Here is a 23,033-nt window from a genome sequence, read left to right as displayed (position 1 = left end):
AATAGACATCGTTAGTACGTACAATGACATCTATTGGACGCCTTTGGTACGTTACCATATGTACGTACCGTTGTACGTACTAACGATGTCTATTGGACGTCTTTGGGCGCCACATTTTTCGTACAAAAGACGTCTACTGGACGTCTTCGGTACATCTTCAGTACGTCATATGACGTACGGACGGGACGTCGTTTAGACGTCTAAAAGACGTCGGCGTGTTGCGTGGGGTAGAGCGCAATAAAGTTTAGGCGTGTATTTACATATGACGAACGTATCGGCTCCTCATTCGAGCCATCTTCAGCGATTATTAATAAAATAAAACTATTCCTGCGGAGATCGAAGCAGCAAACACCCTTCCTGGAGAGATGTCATGGCAAGCGAGCAAATAAACCCGGTTGCGTTGTACATTCCACTAAAATCGAAAAAACTATAAGCCAAATTTTTACACAACATAATTTCTTCTAGTATTCCTAAAGCCAGTAGCCACATAAAAAACAGTTTTCAACTTGTTAATTGTTTGAACGGTTCATCTTTGGATGACAATTATATTCTTGTTTCCCTTGACGTGATTTCACTTTTTACCAACGTCCCTACTGATCTAGCGATAGACAGTATTTGCAACAGATAGGAACATATTTCAAAAAATTGCGATATTCCTAAGGATGAATTTGTTCTCGCGGTACGACTTATTCAATCTGGATTTTACGTTTTTCAGATTTCACAATAATATTTATAAACAAAATTTTGGTTCTCCCATGGGCTCTCCTTTGTCTCATCCCGATCTGGCCGACTTAGTTTTACAGAATATTGAGACGAGGGCTATTAGAATTCTTAGCTTCTCCCTACCGTTCTTTTATAGATACGTGGATGACATCGCGATGGACATTTCTTCCGATATGGCTGATCTTACTTTACAAACTTTCAACTCTTTCCATCCACGTTTGCAGTTTACCATAGAGGTCGGTAACGGCAAACTCAATTTTTTAGATACCACCATTATCAACAACAATGGTCTTATCGAATTTGATTGGTATCATAAGCCCACCTTTTCGGGGCGTTATTTGAACTTTAATTCTTGTCACCCCTCGTCTCAAAAGCGTGGTACCATTATGGGCCTTATCGACCGAGCCTTTTTGCTTTCTCATCCAAGGTTTCACGAAAAAAATATGAGATTTATTGTTGGCATCCTTTTGAACAATGATTACCCTCTTGATCTCATTTTCAACACAATGCATGAACGTCTAAAAAGTCTCTTTTTCAAACAAACAAAAAAGCAAATTTTGAATGATACTGGTAGACAACGCCGCTTTTAAAAAATGGTTTACCGTTCCGTATTTTCCGTCACTTTCTATCAAATTTAAAAATATTGTCAGGCAATCAGACACTCATTTATCATACTACAGTATTAATAAATTAAACAAATTTATCAAAGTTCAGAAGGATTCCCTTCCGCGTTTCTCAACGAATAATATGTGGTCTACAGGATTTGTTGCCGGGATTGTGACGCATCACGTGGGACAAACTGGTAGACAATTAAGAACCAGAATATCCGAACATCGTCTCCACATCAATAGAAATAGTTCCTCCCACTCTGTGATTATACTGATCATAGAACTCAAAATAATCACGTTTTTAATTGGGATAACGTTGAGATCTTGGATGACGAAAGATTTTATCATAAGCGACTCGTTTCGGAGGTTCTATACATTAGCCAACAACGCCTCGGCTTAAACCTCCAATTGGATACCGATTTTCTGCACCACGCTTATTTGCCTATCGTAAGCAATGTTTAGCCTTCGGTTTCTTTCCTTGGCCGATTACATTGTTTACGATAACGGCTCCGATCTACATACGTTGCGACCTTCTTTTCATTTCGATTCTAACTTTACGTTAACTGCAATGTTCTTACTTTATCTCCGAAAGGTGCTACTCTCCGGTTTTATAGTGTATTGCTACGACTTTCTTATTTTGTACTAGTCTCGACTACTGCTGAGCTTAAGGTAGAGCTTTCTCCTTTTCCCTTTCTGTAACGATAAACTTATAGTTTTTTCGACTTTAGTGGAATATCCAACGCAACCGGATTTATTTGCTCGCTTGCCATGACATCTCTCCAGGAAGGGAGTTTGCTGCTTCGATCTCCGCAGGAATAGTTTCATTTTATTAATAAACGCTGAAGATGGCTCGAATGAGGAGCCGAAACGTTCGTCATATGTAAATACACGCCTAAACTTTATTGCACTCCACGTCCCGCGCTGACTCGCATCGCCGTTTTTAATGTTGATATTAGATAATATATTAGATATCCATAGTAGATATGGACATCATATGGATATGTAGATATCCAATGGATATCTATTAGATATTTTGTTCCGTGTAGAATTATTTCTATATAAAGTAAATATATTTATTTGAATTGAAAACATGGATTTACTTGAACCAAGAATAACTTTCTTTCTTCCAAACTATATTTCATTTTCTTCAATAAAATGTTATAATATTCTTGAAAGAAGAATAAATCTTCCTGCGCACAAAATGATGAACTTTTCTAAGACTCGTGTCACAAGTATATCTTAAAACTATTATTACTTAACCTGTAACCTGCATTTAACATCTGATTTAATTACATCATTACTAATTACATCATAATTATACTAATTTACATAAGTATAATATTAACAATGACTAAGACATTTCTTCGCCAGTATAAAAAGAATAATAAAATATATTTGAGCGACCCAACTGGCCAAAATTTCTCCTTTATAATATCTCACAACGTTTCGGCCAACATCTGGCCCTTTTCAAGTGAGGAATATGACAATAATTATTGCCAGCACTCTACCCTATGTCGCTTAATATAGTTCCCAAAATACATCATGCTTTATAAAGCTGAAAAGGTGATTACAGAGATGTATAAAGACATATATGAAACATAGCGAAAAGGATGCCAAAAATGACTTATAAGTTTTATGCGTCGACAAAAGCAGAAGTAAAAGATACAATTAGTCAAGAGATAGTTGAAACCGAACATCTTGTTAAATACGTCCGAACGTTACAACAGTCAAAGTCACAATAATAAAACTCAGAAAACACGCCGATAAAGCAAAATAGCGGGTTCTTAAAATAACTAAACAGCACAGGTTAATAAGCATAGATTAGGCAGCATTAATAACTGTAATTAATAACTGTAATAATTTGGGGAGCCCGTTATATAACATGGCGAGCTTATTACATGACATTATGGATCAATCTGTACCTAAACCTTCCATATGTCAAGGACAGTTGGTCTTTTGTGGAAATGATCAGCGGTGTTGGAATTGAGGATGATGAAGTATTAATCTCTTTGGATCTGACAGCACTTTTTACCAACATTCCTAAGGAGTTGGTTCTTAAAGCGATTGGAAATAGATGGAATTACATATCTAAGAAAACGAGTCTCAGTCTTCCTCAATTCTTATACGCTGTTGATTTAATTCTTAGTTCTACTAGTTTTAGCTTTGATGGATTAATTTATGACCAAATCTTCGGTAGCCCTATGGGATCTCCCTTATCTCCGATTCTCGATATGGTTATGGATGATCTCGAGACACATTGTCTGCAACTGTTGAGTTTTGCTGTACGGTTTTATCGTAGATATGTAGATGATATTTTTGCCGTGGTTCCGAAATCGGGGATTGATGAACTTTTAGGAACTTTTGACAACTATCACATAAAACTAAAATTTACTTATGAATTGGAAACACACGGTTCATTGAATTTTCTTGATACTACAGTGTTTCGAGAAGGTCACTCTCTGTTGACAAATTGGTATCGTAAACCCACATTCTCCGGGCGTTATATCAATTATTTCTCTCACCATCCGTTCAAATAATACAAAGTGAATATTATACGAAATCTTGTTGACCGTGCCACCCTTTTGTCAGATACTCGTTTCCATGAAACAAATATTGCAACAGTAAGGGAGATACTAATTAATAATTGTTTTCCGAGGAATGTCGTCGGCAAATTTATTAATATCAGACTTGGTGAATTGCGGAAACGTGACGACCCTGCCAGTGATATGAAGACAGGGGATGGTGTGTCTCGGGATCTTAAAAATTTTGTAACTATCCCGTATATTAGAGGCCTTAGTGCGAATGTCAGCCGGACAATGAGAGGTGTCAAATTCAAGACACTTCTTACTGTCCCAAAGAGATTAGATTGCATTATTAGGAAAGGCAAGGATAGACTACCGTATCTCAGACAGACTGAACTTGTGTACAAGATTGATTGTGCTAACTGCAATTCTTGCTATATTGGGCAAACTAAAAGGCACTTAGAGACAAGATTAAAAGAACATCAAAGTGATATTAGGAAACATGTTAACAATCACTCTGTGGTCTCCAAACATCGTCTCACATATAAACATAATTTCACGTGGCATAATCCGAGGATTTTATATAAAGAAAGCCATTAAAAAAAAAGAGAGATCTCGGAGATGTTTTTCATTAAGAAGTGCAGGCGCACATCGTGCACATCGCAGTGACCACACTGACTAGATTGTCTCATAGATTGTGAAATAGACCGCTCATCTACTCTGGTGCCTCAACACGACAGCTCAAGCTCACACGTGCGCGAGTGCCGACCGCCACGTGTCTCACCAGCTCACGGGCGATTCATCGAAGAGGACGGCAATTGATATAATTGTCTCTCGCTTATAAGGACAAGCAAGAAACCTCATTTGTTCACCGCTCATCCATCTCAGGTCAGATTGTATCAATTTTGACGCATTAAAGACGGCTCAGACTGTGGTCTGAGTTACACAAAAAATAAAGTGAATAATTAGTGAACACCTTCCACGCGCGTCCTTCTCATCCTGCTCCCATCGTCGGGATTAATCAGCGATTTCGCGAACAAATGTATAGGATTTTGAAGTGTTATTCCTAGACTACAGGTAGATGGCAGCACAGGTCCCAATTCGCATTGTACGTATTAGAAAAACGCGTTTAAAAATACGCTGGGGTATCTCCTACCCCCGGTGTATAACAAAGATTAAAAAAACAGTTTAACTCCAGAATAAAAAGTATGGGACAAACTTTTTGCAAGTGCAATTTTACGTGACAATATAGAATTATTGAAAAAAGATGTAAATATGCACTTTATTTTAATCAATCCTATTCATCCTTTAATAATCGGGGGCGACCTTTCTTGTAATTTCAGTTCTTAGAACTCTTAAAATTATTTTTTTTCCTTAAACAAAGATATACTTCCTTTTAAAAGAGGAATAAATGAGATGATCGAGGACTCATGATCCTTAGTATACTAATCTATCGCATTCACACTGAGCTACGAGACATCTTCCAGATACACGGAGCGGTTTCGCGATGCGCGTATATCGCGTAAAAACACACAGATCAGTAGTCTCGCGCTGAGGATATACTTGGCGCGAGACACTACCGTGTTTTTTGATATATAATTTTATAAGTATATTTTATATTGTCTTATAACGAGCACAGTTGTTTATGAAAAATGTTCATGCATTAAATATACATTTTATATATTACCTACTTATCAATATTGATACATTTAAATTACCGATTATATAAATGATATTAAATGTATCAATTGAAGGATTATTTCTGGGATCGTCAATTAGAATGAAATATTATACAGTTTCGATATAACTTTCCTTATATACTTTAATACGATAGCTTTTTTTCTCTACATGTTCGCACCTCCATATAGAGCCTTTCTTAAAGAAGAACACAGAATAAGAATAGTATAGATAGAATACTCGCTACGTTTTTTACAATCCTAGATGGCGTCGCATATCCATTATCTCTAATATAAATGTACATACTCATACTTCAACACGCCTCCTTACATTTATATTAGCTTTCTTTTATAATATCAAATTACTTAATATTTAACATGTTTCTAAACTTTTTTCAAATTTGTCTTTACTTAATGGTTTAGTAAATAGATCAGCAATATTTCGTTCAGTATCGACTTTTATAACATCAATAATGCCTTTCATATAATTTTCATTCACAAAATGATAATGGACTTCTATAAATTTAGAATTCTTTGTGAAATTTCCATATTTAGCAATACTTAATGCTCCTAAATTATCCTCAAATATTTTAATAGGTTTTTTAATATAAACTTCATAATCCTCTAAAATATCTTTCACGAATTTTATCTCGCTTACAGCCTCTGATAACGCTACATATTCAGCAGAGGTAGAAGACTTTGTTACACTACCCTGTTTTCTAGATTTCCAAAATATTACATTACCAAAAAGCCTTACTATATAGCTTGATGTCGATTTCCTGTCTTCGCAATCACCTGCCCAGTCCGCGTCTACATAGCAATCAAGAATCTCCGTATTTTTATTTTTCTTATATATTAATTTCAAATCTTTTGTTAAATATAGATATTTTAACACTCTTAACGCATACTTGTAATGAGTTTCATTGTAACAATTCTGGAATCTACTTAAATAGTTAATGCTAAAATTTATGTCGGGCCTAGTTCCTGAACTGATATATAAAAGTGCTCCAATTATATTTCTAAATTGTATATCATTAGATATATATAACGTTTGCTCGTTCCAATTTTAAATTAGTTTCCATCGGTGTATTATATAACTTTGAATTTTCGATTTGGTATTTTCTATAATAGCTAGTGATTCAATATAAGATTTCTGACTTAGAGTCATAACATTTCTTTCATAATCATACTCAATGTTAATTCCTAGATAGTGCTTAACTTCACCCATATCTTTCATTCTAAATCTATTTGACAACAACTTCTTAACTTCAACTATTTTTTTTTTGTTTTTACAGCAAATCAATAAATCATCAACAAATATTATCAAATATATTATATCATTATCACTAACTAACACATATAAACAATAGTCATATTTACTACGCTTAAATCCTAGTTTTTTCAAAAACTCATCAAGACACTCGTACCATGCTCTCGGACTTTCTCGCAAACCATACAACGCCTTATCCAGTTTACAAACTTTACTTGACCCATCTTCATAACCTCTTGGTTGATTAACATAAATTTCGGATACAACTTTACCATTCAAAAATGCTGTTTCTACATCCATTTGTTCTATAATTAAACTCTTTTGGCAACAATATGATAATAATATTTTTAGTGTTTGCATTTTAGCCACTGGTGAATAAATATCATCTACTACTTCCTTTTGTTGAAAACCTCTTACTACTAATCTAGTTTTAAACTTATTTTCGGATTTCTTTGTATACACCCACTTTACATCTAAGACTTTCTTATTCTTTGGCTGATCGACTAATTTCCAAGTTTTATTTTTACTTAGACAATTAAACTCTTTATTCATTGCTTGCTTCCAACATTCAGATTCATCACAATTCATCGCCTCCTCAAAATTATTCGGGCTATCTGCACTACAATAATTAATATAAATACAGTTATTGTAAACATAGTTTTCATCATACCTAATTGGCATTTTCTTTTCTCTACTTGACTTTCTTATTCCTTGAATCTGATCATCCTTTTGTTTTTGCCCTGCATTTGACTCAGTTCCATTCTCTTTTAATTTTAATTCTTGTTCATCTATCTCTAAACACTCTTCTAAATTTTCTGAACTGTCTTCTAGATTTTCATCACCTGTTTCTGAATCACTTAAATTTGTATGTTCATCAAAACCTATACATCTTATATCATTTTCCACTATATCTACATGTCTAGCAACCACAATTCTATTATTAATTAAAACTCTATATCCAACCTCATTATAACCAAGTAGAATTTCCAAGTCAGCTTTTCTATCCCATTTTGAAGTTCTATTTTGTTCTGGTACACGTACAAAAACCCTACTACCATACATACGAAGATATTTCGCACTTGGTTTTTTACCGAACAATATTTCATAAGGTGTCTTTTTTTCTATAGTATTTGCTAGTGTTCTATTTTTAAGATAAGCTGCTGCTAAGACTGCCTCTGGCCAGAATTTAACATTTACTCTTGCTTCTGCTAATAAACATCTGGCTATGTCCATAATTGACCTATTATATCTTTCGGCTGTTCTATTTAATTCATGTACATACGGTGGACAAGTATCTATAAAAATTCCTTTTTCTCTGGCTAACTGATAAATATTTTTGTTTAAGTATTCTTTCCCATTATCGCATCTAAGTTTTTTTATTGTTTTCCCAGTTTTATTTTCTACCTCATTTATGTATTCTAATAAACACTTATAGACTTCATCTTTGGATTTTATTACAAAAACTTTGGTGGCTTTACTGTAATCGTCGATAAAAGTAACAAAGTATTTTTCACCATTCATACCTAGATTTCTATGTGGTCCATTTACATCAGTATGAACAATTTCTAAAATTTCCTTAGCTCTAGTTCTATTATTCTCGAAAGGTAAATTGTGCATCTTGTTCTCTATACATATTTTACATTTCATATATTCAGTGTCTATCTCACTAAGTATACCATCTAACAGCTGATTTTTACATAAAGTAGTTAAATAATTAAAATTCACATGACCTAGTATACGATGCCATTTTTCTTTTAGATTTATGTTTCCAACTTTATTATAACTGCTCATTACATTAACCTCTGATTCATCACACGGAAAACTTGTCATTTTGTATAACCTACCTTCCTTCCATGCTATTGCAAGAAGTCTATTAAATTTATCGTAAATCTTTGAGTTATTACCTGTTGATACAATTTTATTTTTTTCTGTTACCTGAGAATAACTAATTAAGTTTTGTTTCATTTCTTTTACATAAAATACATTAAATAATGTTACCTTTCTTTTTCTATTATAGATTGGAAATAAAGTATTTACTTTTCCTACTTTGTTGCTTTCAATATTCGACCGTCCCCGACTTTAACGTACGTTAATCGGTTCATTCAATGTTGTACATTCGCTAAAATATTTTTCATTATTAATTATGTGGTCAGTACACCCACTGTCTAAAAGCCAATGTATATCTGATTGCTCTCCTTAACCTCTCTATTCAACGAGTTTACTTCAACTATAGTATGGAATATACTCCTCCACCGGATGCTTCTTGTCCGTTCTGGTCCCGCTGCCAGTGATGCCCTCTACCACGTGAATTTAATGTCCTCCGCGGCCGCTCGTGCTGCCGCTGCCTCGTCTATTGTAACCGCCACCGCGCCACGTGCCTCGCTGCTGACCTCTTCCACGCGCGCTGCCACGGTGTGGCCCTCGCCATGAACCCTTGCTGCTCTCCGTACAGTCCTTTTTATAATGTCCAAATTTTCCACAATTGAAGCATCCTTGATTCGTCGGATTTCTCGATTCTCGATTTTGTTTTGATTCCGTAACAAATGCATTCGATTTGGAATTTGTACTTAATTCACTTTCTTGATTTTTCAGTTCAAGCATTTTTATCTTGTTTTTCACATATTCCACGGTTTGATCTTCGGTCTTGAGTGTATCGATCAAATCTCCAACGTAACTGTAAGAATCCGGTAGCGTTCTTAGCATATAATTCAGTTTTTCCTTTTCTTCAACCTTTGCACCTGCCGTCTTAAGTTCATTTATGGTTTTTTCAAAGTCACTAAAGAAAGTTGCAGAATCACTATAGTCTTTTAGCTTTAGTTTTTCTAACTTATTTCTTAACACAATCTGCAAAGCCGTTGACTTTTTCAAGTACATCTCGTCGAACTTCTTAATTATTTTGTACGCTGATTCTTTATCACTGACGAATTCCAACTGCTTATTCGTAATTGCACTGTAGATGTAATTTATGGCTTTCAAATTATTTTGTTCCCAGTCCTCAGTATTGTCTGTTCCCGTCATTTCTCTTGTAATTACCATGTCACACTTTTTCATTTTCAAGTACATCGTGATTCTCTTCTTCCAATTGCCATAATCTTCCCCGTCGAACACTGGTATTCCATGGTTCTCCGCCATTTTATCAATCTTGAGACTTCTATTATTCGTTTTCTTTTTACTTAACCACGGACCTCTGCTACCATGAAGGATTATTTCTGGGATCGTCAATATTAGAATGAAGTATTATACAGTTTCGATATAACTTTCCTTATATACTTTAATACGATAGCTTTTCTTCTCTACATGTTCACACCTCCATATAGAGCCTTTCTTACTGAAGAAGAACACAGAATAAGAATAGTATAGATAGAATACTCGCTACGTTTTTTACAATCCTAGATGGCATCGCATATCCATTATCTCTAATATATGTACATACTCATACTTCAACATCAATATTAAAAAAATTGGTATTAAAATGTACACTTAATGCATGTACATTTTTCATAAAAAACTGTGTTCATTATAAGACAATATAATACATAATACATTTAAATTACTGATCATATAGATAATATTGTTCACTAACGTAACTTCGTAACTTCGTGAATCCAGTATATATATGAAGAAACCCTAGTAAACACTCCAGGGTAGTTGCTAGGGCAAAATCCATTTCCGTAACTCACAATACCGATTTGAAGATGCTGACCATTTTCTATCACGATGAGAGGACCACCGCTGTCGCCCTAAAAATACAATATCAAATAATAAATTTACGAAAACAGAGATACTTTTAAATTTTATTTATTAAAGCTACTTAAAACGATTTAAGATGATTCATATCGCGCATATTAGAATATTCCACTTATAATTTAATTTGCAGTGTACTATTATAAATTATAGCTCTATTATTTGTGATTATTTTACCTGACAAGCGTCTCGTCCAAATCCTGCGGCCGTGCAAATGTGCTTGTCGTTAATGCGCCAGTATTTCTTGCATACATTATTTTCTATAATCGGCAATATAGCGTACTTAAGTCTTATTGTACCTTCGCTGGTCATATGATCTTTTCCCCAACCCATCACAAGAGCATCTCTTTTTGCAAAACTTCCGTCGTAATACGCGAGTTTTATTGGCTGAATAGTGTCTAAATAAGGGCAATATTGTATTAACTAATAGTTTTTTAAAACCAATATTGAGGATATATTAATGATATACATTCGTAATATTTTTTTAGTAATTTAATAGTTTGTGATATTTTTTTAGTATGTATTAAAAATTATAAAAGAAGTTGTACATAGATATAAACATTATGATTTTTGATTATTAAATCTGTTTTCCACATTTATAAGATTATTTGTTATTCAAATCCTTATTAATTTCCCGCGTATCTTCCATAGAATAATTAAATAACGCCGATATATAAATAAGTGCAAAAGGAAAAAAGAAAAAAAATATCAATTTAAATGTACTGTCAAAGTAATGTACTTCCAGTAATGTACTTACTGGAAAAGGGAATATCTTGTGGCATATAGAGTAAGGCAATATCATTGTAGCCCTTTTCATATTGCGGATGTATAAACACTTGATTCGTAATCATCGACACACCGGGGCCTCGAAGAAAATCATAGTCAATGCTAGATTTGTCAACGATACCGAACACTACAAAAAATCTTCGTGGGTAGTCTACTACGCAATGGCCGGCTGTGAGAACCCATCTTCTAGATAGGACTGTGCCGCCGCATTTGAAGTATTCTCTGTTGTCCAGGAGTCGATGCACCACTGCTATGTACGGATAATCTCCGAGCTCCGCATAATGTCCGCCCGCTATTTTACCCGAGTCTTCATCTATCGTTTAAGAAAAATGTCAGTGTAGAGAAAAGTCAGACGCTTATTGTCATTTTGGTGAAAATACTAAGAACTATGTGCGAAAATCATACGTAAAATTACATACCTTTTTGAAGTCAATTATTTAAATATTACATTATCGTAATCATTAGATTGCAAATTAATACTACAACGATGCTACAATAATTTGGATTTTATTACAGAAGAAAACTTTTATTTGATGTAGAAAAAATGATATAAACTTGCAGCAAGTAATAATCAAATTGTATATGTTGATAAAATTAAGTAAATTTTTTTAAACGTTTGCTTTTGCTCACCATATTTATACGCGTAAGAAACAACAGTACTGCTGGAATTTTCATTTCTGTTAATTCCAGAGTTTTCGGATGCGAAGTACTGACTTCGAGCGTATTGAAAAATTGTCGAACTGAGTACAATACACAGTAATGTCTTCGTACTTAACAGACTCATGATAGACTGTTCCGCCGTCCCTGCAAATTTCCTATTTATGCAGTTGCGCTAATATTTAAGCAATAATGACAACTAACGAAATTATTAACGCTTTTGACAACAATTTTGTGAAATTTATTAGAAGTAAAAGTTCTGGAAAGTACTAAATATATATGTACTGTATTATTGTATAAAAGATAAGCATGTGCACATTATTTTCTATTATTAATAGTTCTATTATTAATAAGTGAAGCGATATTACGTATCTTTATTAAAAGTATTGTTTATTATCCGTTGTATTGTCCAAGTGTTGCGGTAAAGATCGGAACTTTTGATTATTAAAGTATTGAAATTTGAAACACACAAAGCACAAAAAAATTGAGATTTTTTTTCCAAAAACTTAAACATTATTAATTAATCTTAATTGACTTACAAATTCTTTGTGTGAAATACTATTAATATTGTTCACCTTCGATCGACTATACGAGTATTATCTCAATTATTGTTATCCCAACAAAAATCACAGGAATTTATATAACTACTCTTACAATAGACTTATTATTAAACTTATACAATAAAGTAATTATGTCGTAAATACGCACTAGAATTTGAAGAACTGTCGAGAAACTGCCGAGAACTGCCTCTGCAGTCCGAGACTCCTCTCTTTACAGGGCCCTAAAAAGGGTCTTATCACTGTTCTGTAAAGTTTTAGTCTAGTCTAAATGATTCAGTTTAAGAGAACTTGGCGCGAGATACTACCGTGTCTCTTGATGTTATCACATTCCTAAAATAAGTACGTGGATGACGATCATATATCTTGTTTTAAGTGTTCTCAATGTTATTACATTTCTAAGATAAATGCATGGAATATACTCTCTGAATTTTATGTTTTTGCTTGCGGCGGAGCCCCTCCCCTGCCTACATATGTACTGTCCAATGCACACATATCAGCAAATTAATTCCCTTAGCACTGACACAAACTATTATATTTCTTAAACTTTTTTGTTCATAATTGTTTAATAAAGGGCTAAAACTTTCTGAAGGTTACTAAGGGGAAGATGACCTCTATAATATATATGTGAAGGAGAAAGGAGGGAGTTCATAAGGGTAAATATTTATCAGTAGAATATAATTTAATTTAACAAACAATTATACAACACATCTAGGCACGGTTAGGAACTTTGCAAAGACCCTAAAATGAATCGGTAGGATTGTGTAAAAACATCTCAACTCACAATTTTACTGACAAAGCCCAGGGATTTTGCTAAATTATTGAAATCTCCAAATTATGTAATTTTTAAAAACAAGATACAAACGCTCGATAATAGCAAAGCTAAAGAAATGTTAAACGGCCAAAATTCGAACAAAGAAAATTTTAGATGGTAGTTTAGAGTTAACATATAAAAATATGTGATGTATATTACATTTATATTTTGACCTACTTGATTTTTATCAGAACGTTCTATTCAATAAAATTACATTGTAAAATAAATTACGTAAAAAAATAGATATAAAAGATTGAGAGAAACAGTGGCTAATAGTCAATTTTAAAAAGTCACTTTATAATAAAATTATCCAAAACCTAATTATCAAAAACGATTAATTACGGAAATAATACACATCAAGGAACAAATTATTGGAATTAATCTTAACAACGACACCGGAACTATTGGACGAATCGTATTTCGATATTCTTAGCGAAGTTCTTATCCAATACAGTCAGGACAAAAACATAAGATCCAAAAACATTTTTATTATTTCTCTCAGTCTGTCACATAACTTCCCCAGATAGCCAAATACTGTGAGTTTGCTGTCATGTTGCCAACAATCGTTGATGCAACTAATTTTGACAAATTAGGGACAAAATGAGACAGTAGCATTATGTCTGTCGAGTTGAACTCACATGAATTATAATTCTATTTACGGCAAATTAAGAGCAACATGTTCACACGGATTTGTTATCCGTGAAGAGTTGATTTGTAACAGCAACTTGACGACAACTCGTTGTCGTCCACGATTAACAGCATATTCAATGCAATTTGAGGGCAACTTTCCAGGCAGCAGCGTCACGTGATTTTCACATCAATTTATGGTCAATCGTTACGTCATGTACCTGTATTTGTAACGTGTTCTATTTCGATGTCAGCAAATTTACAGCAAATATATAACAACACATGCAATACATTAGTTTGCTCAATATGCTATATCACGCTTGGCTATATAGGTCTTGGAAGCTATCAATCCCGAGTTCATTGTCTTTGTTCGGGAATTGCACTAATATCCACTTCTCGTTACTTATATTCAACTTCTTACTCATTTTGATTTAATCACAAAATATAAATCACTTTGGAGATAATAAAAAAATCACAGCAGGAAAAGTCAACACGTTCACTTTATTCTATTAGTCACGTGATATTGCAAAGTCTTTTGTTTTCGGCCGTAATGCGGGATTACGATGAATTTAACGTAACGGGACGCGACGGACGCGAAGTAACGTAACGTGAACTTAAGAAATTACGATTGCCGTAACGTGAAGCAGCGTGCATTTCAGAAATAATTTGACAGCTTGGTGTGAATAGAAGGTTATCGTAATTTCTTATGCCGGGATTACGATGAACTTTACGTAACGGGACGCGACGGAACGCGACTGGACGCGACGAAACGCGACGGGACGTAACAAACTTATCGCCGTAACGTGAAGCAGCGTGCATTGAAAAATGATTTGACAGCGTAGCGTGAATAAAAGGTTTGTTGTCATTCTCGTTGGTAACTACCGTTCTTGCTTGGTAATTCCAAATGAATTCTGCTATGAGGCATTATCAGTTTCTTAACTTAATTTTGGCCGGATATTTGTATCTTCAACTGCGGAAGAAGAAACGAGTACGAACCGTTGGTGTGAGAGAGATTTTTCGGAGAAGAACCCAGTTCGGTGATGGACATAATAATTTACTTGAAGAACTCCGTTTCCGTGATCCACTCTTTTTTTTTATTTACACAAGGATGAATGTCGAAAGGTAAGATTTAATGATTGCCTAGTACAAAATATAATCATTTTTACAAATTAATGTCTGCTTTCCTACATTCTGGTACCTCTTGATCTTGCTTGGTCCACTGATAAAGAAGCGAGAAATGTACACTGCTCTTTCACCCACTCAGAGGCTTGCTATGACATTGAGGTAAGATCATCAATGTTTGCTTATCTTATCAATTTTTCAGGAGACGATTCAATTTGTAAATTTGCTTTGCAGATTTTTGGCAGCAGGAGACAGTCAGTATTCTCTGAGCTTTTCATATCGATGTGGCCAGAGCACAGTCTCTCAGATCCTGGCCGAAACAACTCGAGCACTTGTAAGTGTATTAAAGAGTGTATTTGTAAACCCCCCAGCAAATGAAGCGGAGTGGCGTGAGGTGAGTGCCGGATTTTGGGAAGAATGGCAGTTTCCTCATTGTGTGGGGGCCATCGATGGGAAGCACGTTCAAGTACAGGCCTCACAAGCTTCCCAAAGTGTTTATTTTAATTACAAGAAGACATTTAGCATGGTTCTATTGGCAGTTTGTGATGCACACTACAATTTCATCATGCTGGATGTAGGAGCAGAAGGCTCACAAAGTGATGGCGGAGTTTTTCAATCGTCTGAAATGGGTCGGCGATTGAATGATGGATCCCTTAACTTGCCGAATTCAAGTCACTTACCAGGAACTGATGTTGACATGCCCTACTTCCTTGTAGGAGATGCAGCTTTCCCTTTGAAACCTTTCCTGATGAAACCCTATGGCGAGCGCAACATACCCCATGACAAGTCTGTGTATAACTTCAGGTTGAGCAGAGCAAGGAGAGTAATTGAAAATGCTTTTGGCATTTTAGCGGCTCGTTGGAGGATTTTCCGTCACTCCATTATTGCTACAGAAGACAATGTAGAAAGCATAATTGAATGTGCTGTTTGCCTCCACAATTTCATCCGCAAGACAGGCGACAGAAAACTCAACCTACAATATTGCCCTCCTTCTTTTGTGGACCAGGAATTGCCAACTGGCGAACTGGTAGAGGGAGAATGGCGTGACATTGTCGCTGGGGAGAATGGAGCCATCATTGATGGTCCACGGATGGGAGTAAGAAATGCTGCTCTTGGAATTTTACAACAGAGAGATACACTGAAAGAGTTTGTAAATGGGCCTGGGGCTATGCGCCATCAAGACGATATTGTGAGGATCCGGCAAGGAATTATCCCCCTTCAGTAGCTGTAGATTTCGATAATTTGTCTAGTGTAATTTATTATTATTTTGCGTCATCATATATGTTGTTTCTCGCTTTTATTGATCAAAAGTTGTTCAGTTGCGTTCGCCGCAAGTGTATATATTACTGTACTTTGGAACGATGCAACTGTATCATTATACATGCAATTATACGAAAACAACTCGATGTAGAGATTACATAAAAATTTAATTAAACCTAGCAGGACTGATTTAGAAATTAAGTACTTTTTTGAAGGTTCGGATTTGACAAATTTGGCTATATATTTTATAACTGCTATTAAAATATTTCTGGATGTTTTCTTTTTCTCGGAAAGTTCTGAATAAAACGATGATATCATTAATTAATGAAAAAATTAACATGGCTAAACTTATCAAAAGGAGATCGGATCTTTTTTTAATCAACCGTTTGAAGTTTTATTTGCATTTCTTAGATTCTAGTCTGTGTTGCTAGAATTAAGGGCGCATGGGAATTTTGCAGGGTTGATTGCAGTAATCGATGATAACGAGGTAATCACTGCGCAATTTTTTCGATGATAAAATTGGCAATTATTATATAACGTACAAGATTCGGATCTACATCGGATATCTCAAATTGGAGAAAAATTCGAAAAGATTCTGAAGAAAGGTACAAGGGAACAAAAAATTCTCCATTCCATTTTTCAATTCTTTTTTTGGTTTTGTTGGTATTGGGTTCGCTATCATGATTACTGAATGGACTCACAATTATTTGTTTTCAATATTGCGGATACCTTAATTAATTTGACATACATAGAACGATAATGTCATGCGATCTACGCTTACTACCACGAATTTTGAAATAAAATAAATAGAAATACGAAACATAATAAAATGTTTTTATTGAAACACGAATATATATATCATTATATATATCATTATATATAGGCATATATAATTCCAAATATAACTAGGTATGAACAATAGATCATATATGCATTCATATACGTTTCCTTCGTGTTTCAATAAAAACATTTTATTATGTTTCGTATTTCTATTTATTTTATTTCAAAATTCGTGGTAGTAAGCGTAGATCGCATGACATTATCGTTCTATGTATGTCGAATTAATTAAGGTATCCGCGATATTGAAAACGAATAATTGTGAGTCTATTCAGTAATCATGATAGCGAACCCAATACCAACAAAACCAAAAAAAGAATTGAAAAATAGAATTGAGAATTTTTTGTTCCCTTGTACCTTTCTTCGGAATCTTTTCGAATTTCTCTCCAATTTGAGATATCCGATGTAGATCCGAATCTTGTACGTTATATAATAATTGCCAATTTTATCATCGAAAAAATTGCGCAGTGATTACCTCGTTATCATCGATTATTGCAATCAACCCTGCAAAATTCCCATGCGTCCCTTAATCCTAGCAACACAGACTAGAATCTAAGAAATGCAAATAAAACTTCAAACGGTTGATTAAAAAAAGATTCGATCTCCTTTTGATAAGTTTAGCCATGTTAATTTTTTCATTAATTAATGATATCATTGTTTTATTCGGAACTTTCCGAGAAAAAGAAAACATCCAAAAATATTTTGATAGCAGTTATAAAATATATAGCCAAATTTGTCAAATCCGAACCTTCAAAGAAATACTTTATTTCTAAATCTGTCCTGCTAGGTTTAATTAAATTTTTATGTAATCTCTACATCAAGTTGTTTTCGTATAATTGCATGTATAATGATACAGTTGCATCGTTCCAAACTACAGTAATATATACACTTGCGGCGAACGCAACTGAACAACTTTTGATCAATAAAAGCGAGAAACAACATATATGATGACGCAAAATAATAATAAATTACACTAGACAAATTATCGAAATCTACAGCTACTGAAGGGGGATAATTCCTTGCCGGATCCTCACAATATTGTCTTGATGGCGCATAGCCCCAGGCCCATTTACAAACTCTTTCAGTGTATCTCTCTATTGTAAAATTCCAAGAGCAGCATTTCTTACTCCCATCCGTGGACCATCAATGATGGCTCCATTCTCCCCAGCGACAATGTCACGCCATTCTCCCTCTACCAGTTCGCCAGTTGGCAATTCCTGGTCCACAAAAGAAGGAGGGCAATATTGTAGGTTGAGTTTCCTGTCGCCTGTCTTGCGGATGAAATTGTGGAGGCAAACAGCACATTCAATTATGCTTTCTACATTGTCTTCTGTAGCAATAATGGAGTGACGGAAAATCCTCCAACGAGCCGCTAAAATGCCAAAAGCATTTTCAATTACTCTCCTTGCTCTGCTCAACCTGAAGTTATACACAGACTTGTCATGGGGTATGTTGCGCTCGCCATAGGGTTTCATCAGGAAAGGTTTCAAAAGGAAAGCTGCATCTCCTACAAGGAAATAGGGCATGTCAACATCAGTTCCTGGTAAGTGACTTGAATTCGGCAAGTTAAGGGATCTATCATTCAATCGCCGACTCATTTCAGACGATTGAAAAACTCCGCCATCACTTTGTGAGCCTTCTGCTCTTACATCCAGCATGATGAAATTGTAGTGTGCATCACAAACTGCCAATAGAACCATGCTAAATGTCTTCTTGTAATTAAAATAAACATTTTGGGAAACTTGTGTGGTCTGTACTTGAACGTGCTTCCCATCGATGGCCCCCACACAATGAGGAAACTGCCATTCTTCCCAAAATCCGGCACTCAAATTACGCCACTCCGCTTCATTTGCTGGGGGGTTTACAAATACACTCTTTAATACACTTACAAGTGCTCGAGTTGTTTCGGCCAGGGTCTGAGAGACTGTGCTCTGGCCACATCGATATGAAAAGCTCAGAGAATACTGATAGTCTTCTGCTGCCAAGAATCTGCAAAGCAAATTTACAAATTAAATCGTCTCCTGAGAAATTGATAAGATAAGCAAACATTGATGATCTTACTTCAATATCATAGCAAGCCTCTGAGTGGGTGAAAGAGCAGTGTACATTTCTCGCTTCTTTATCAGTGGACCAACCAAGCTCAGGAGATACTCGAATCTAAGAAAGCAAACATATAATTTGTAAAAATAAACTCTCTGCCAGAAAAATATTTATCTTTTGCGCTTCTTTATCAGTAGACCAAGCAAGATCAAGAGATACCAGAATGTAGGAAAGCAGACATTAATTTGTAAAAATGATTATATTTTGTACTAGGCAATCATTAAATCTTACCTTTCGACATTCATCCTTGTGTCCTTGTGTAAATAAAAAAAAAAGAATGGATCACGAAAACGGAGTTCTTCAAGTAAATTATGTCCATCACCAAACTGGGTTCTTCTCCGAAAAATCTCTCTCACACCAACGGTTTGTACTCGTTTCTTCTTCCGCAGTTGAAGATATAAATATCCGGCCAAAATTAAGTTAAGAAACTGATAATGCCTCATAGCAGAATTTATTTGGAATTACCAAGCAAGAACGGTAGTTACCAACGAGAATTACAACAAACCTTCTATTCACGCTACGCTGTCGAATCATTTTCAATGCACGCTGCTTCACGTTACGGCGATAAGTTTGTTACGTCCCGTCGCGTTTCGTCGCGTCCAGTCGCGTTCCGTCGCGTCCCGTTACGTAAAGTTCATCGTAATCCCGGCATTAATCCCGGCATAAGTTAATTAGCAGACAACGAGCGCGCGCTTACGTCTCGTTCTGCCATCAGCCAAGGCATGTGATTTGTTTTCTTGTATCTGAGTGGTGGATATACACCAATCAGATGAAAGAGCTCACTGAGCACAGTGAGCGATTGTAGTTGCATTGCGTACTGAATGCACGCAATAGCTATTGTGTGAGACGTGCGTGTTCGGTTTGTTATTGTTAAATATAATCTAATATTTATGTTTAAATTTCCGGGTTTGACATCACCTTGTATTTACAGTCATTAAGAGTGGAATTAATTATTTACATACTTGTAAAAAAGTAAGATTATATGATCTACCTTTTACATATGTAAAATATGAAAAGGAGTCCTTATAAAAGGTATATGGAGGAAGGAATTCCTAAATTAACTTATTTTTCGGTTAACTTTCCGACTAAGGACTACTTTTCTACTAATCACAACGTTGTAAGCGGTTCAAAAAAGTTATAAAATGTAACTTATAATTACTAACGTTTTTTGGACGTTGTCTAAACGTTAAAATTACGACGTGCTTTTTTTATCACTTTCCCAACGTCAAATTCGAAACAGTTTAAGTCCTATTACCCGACGTTAAGATATTTAACGTTCGCCTGACGTTATACTCTGCACTATACTTTTCGAGCGACTTTAATACGTAATTCCCAACGTAAACCAACGTTTTGTTATCAAACGTTGTAAAACGCTAACGTTGTAAAACGTCGCCTGTGGTCATTTCTGACTGACGTTAAGAAATCGCGAGAAATGGTAACAAATTCTGCCTAAATGAATGTAGAGCAGATTACTGCTGCATCAAGCGGGCATCGTCGACGGCAATTCGCGGCGTCGTGCGTGAGCTACGAGGACTATGCGACGAATGTTGACGATCCACGGCCGAACCGGTTTATCTCATCTCACGCGGTTATCGTCGCGTCGTCGGGAAACAACGCGCGCGCGCCGCGCGATTCACAGCTCGAGAGCGCGTTCGCTCGGCTGCACGGCTGCCATAACCATGCTTTAGATCACCATATAGATGGTATTGCATAGGTTGGATTTGGTTAAGATATACGACTCATTCGCAAATCTAGTATAGAATTTTTAACTAATTGATACTTTATCGACATGTTAAGTCAGTTTGGCGACCTTGTTAAGACTTTTAGTCAATATAGGTACAATTTTGCCTACAGTGGTATACTACTTAGTTTGGAAAAGTCTGAAAAAATTAATTATTTTATACGAGAAGACAAATTTTAGTAGAATTTATCGCACCTTTTACTACGTAAAGTTTGATATAGTGTGGAACGCTGACTTCGCCATTTTCATTCCTCAAAGAGGAAGGCTAATAATCCGCCATTTTCCAGTATATTTAGATTTATATTTTTTAACGCACTTTATTAACAATTTAAAGCATTTATATAATATCTGTTGTTAAGGTTTTGACAACATATTTATCTTAAAAGTAATTTCGATGAAAAAAAATTAAAATCTACACTTTGGAAAATTTTAGTTATTTATTAGAATATTTAGTAAATTGGAATATTTTAGAAAGGATTTGTCTAATTTCGACTTATCATTTCCACATTTATCAATAAAGTGAGTTTTGTTATACAATTTCAGTGCTGGGTTCGTGTATTTATGGCAAATTTACAATAGTATCAAAGACTGCGCAAACTATATTTTTCCTATAAAGCCATTTTATTTGTGCCAAATTGATAAGTACGTATTATGATACATTTATTACACCAATGCCGTCATATGGTTTAAATGGAAGCACGAAAACTACACTTAAAATGTACGTTGTGAAAAAATAACCTCAGGTCTAGCAGAGTGTACAAAATCAAAGTTTACATACCAACGTTAAAACTGGTTAAAAAAATGTAACCACAATTTAACTTATATAAGTCGGATTCCAACGTTGGTACAACCTAAATTTGATTCCCCAAATTAGTGCAAAAGAGGGTTGAAACGACGTAGCGAAAACGTTGGATACCAACGTTAAGTGTATTTATCTTAACGTCGGGCGGACGTCAAACTCACGTCTTAAAAAAAGGAGATAATTACTTTTTGCTGAAGCTCAAAACGCAGATGTAAGTATTTACTATATTTTTATTATTTTTATCATATATTTTTTCTGTCATAAACATTTATTTATTATCAAAAAATTGGGAAAATTCTTTTATAAACATTTATTCATTATTTAAAAAATTTAATTTAAGAAAAATTTATCATTAATTTTGAAATGGTTGGTAATAATAAACAAAAAATGCCGTAAAAGTAATTAAAGTCTCTACATGTGTTATTATTTTTATACAGGAAGTACAATCTGGAAGTAGTTATCATATCTAATAGTGATATGGATGTTATCAATGATGAAATTATTGGTAAACAACATAATGTTTACGAAACAGATCGGAGTGCAATAAACGAATGTGCTAAAGATAATGTAAGAAGTATATTCTTATTTTTAATATATTTTTAACATTTATTAGTATTTAGGAAAACATGCTATAATTAATTGTTTAAGCAATTTCAAATAAAATTTAAACCTAAATTAAAAAATGTTTTGTTCTTTTTGCGATCAAATATAGACCTTTGTGCAAATATTGATAAATATTTTTAAACAATATTTCAGCAAGACAATAGCGTTATGAGGACTCATATCTTAGCGGAATATTTGCAAAGATAAATTTAGGAAAAAATTGTGTAATAATTGTGAAATAATTGAAAAATATAGGTATTTGAGTTTTATTATGTTACTTCGTGTTACGTAGCATATCTTTGTGTTTACCTGATCGTCGATAGTATCCTTTCTCGTACATAAAATATGATGAACGGTGTTATATATGTACTATACATACATAACTGTTATGTATTGTCACGATTTTTTGCACTCCCGGACCACTCCGGGACGTGAGCCGGATCAAAAGGACTTAGGAGAGCGGGATGGTTGGCCTTTCCAGTGATTTCCTCGCACCTCCGATACTCCACGAAATATTCCGAAGGTTGGGCGCCAGACGCGTACCTTCGCGTCCACGAGATCGCGAAAACCTAAACGAGACGCGA

The 23,033-nt window shown here is 34.8% G+C and overlaps 1 protein-coding gene and 1 pseudogene across 1 annotated transcript; both read right to left on the bottom strand.

Annotated features, from left to right (window-relative positions):
* Positions 1-10,182: 10,182 nt before the first annotated feature.
* LOC143893801 (chymotrypsin-2-like) lies at positions 10,183-12,113 on the bottom strand. Its single transcript, XM_077399514.1, has 4 exons — positions 12,101-12,113; positions 11,301-11,642; positions 10,721-10,941; positions 10,183-10,539 (listed from the first exon to the last, which is right to left on the bottom strand). Exons 1-4 carry the CDS (start codon positions 12,111-12,113, stop codon positions 10,378-10,380), a joined length of 738 nt encoding a protein of 245 aa, XP_077255640.1. The 3' UTR covers positions 10,183-10,377.
* A 6,088-nt stretch (positions 12,114-18,201) lies between these two features.
* Positions 18,202-19,144, bottom strand: LOC143893800 (uncharacterized; annotated as a pseudogene).
* Positions 19,145-23,033: the final 3,889 nt, after the last annotated feature.

Source organism: Temnothorax americanus, unplaced genomic scaffold (genome assembly GCF_048541705.1).
Source record: "Temnothorax americanus isolate GAGA-0224 unplaced genomic scaffold, ASM4854170v1 Scaffold129, whole genome shotgun sequence".
Lineage (NCBI taxonomy): Eukaryota > Metazoa > Arthropoda > Insecta > Hymenoptera > Formicidae > Temnothorax > Temnothorax americanus.
Note: the sequence above shows the minus strand (reverse complement) of the source record. Positions and strands in the feature narration are given on the sequence as shown.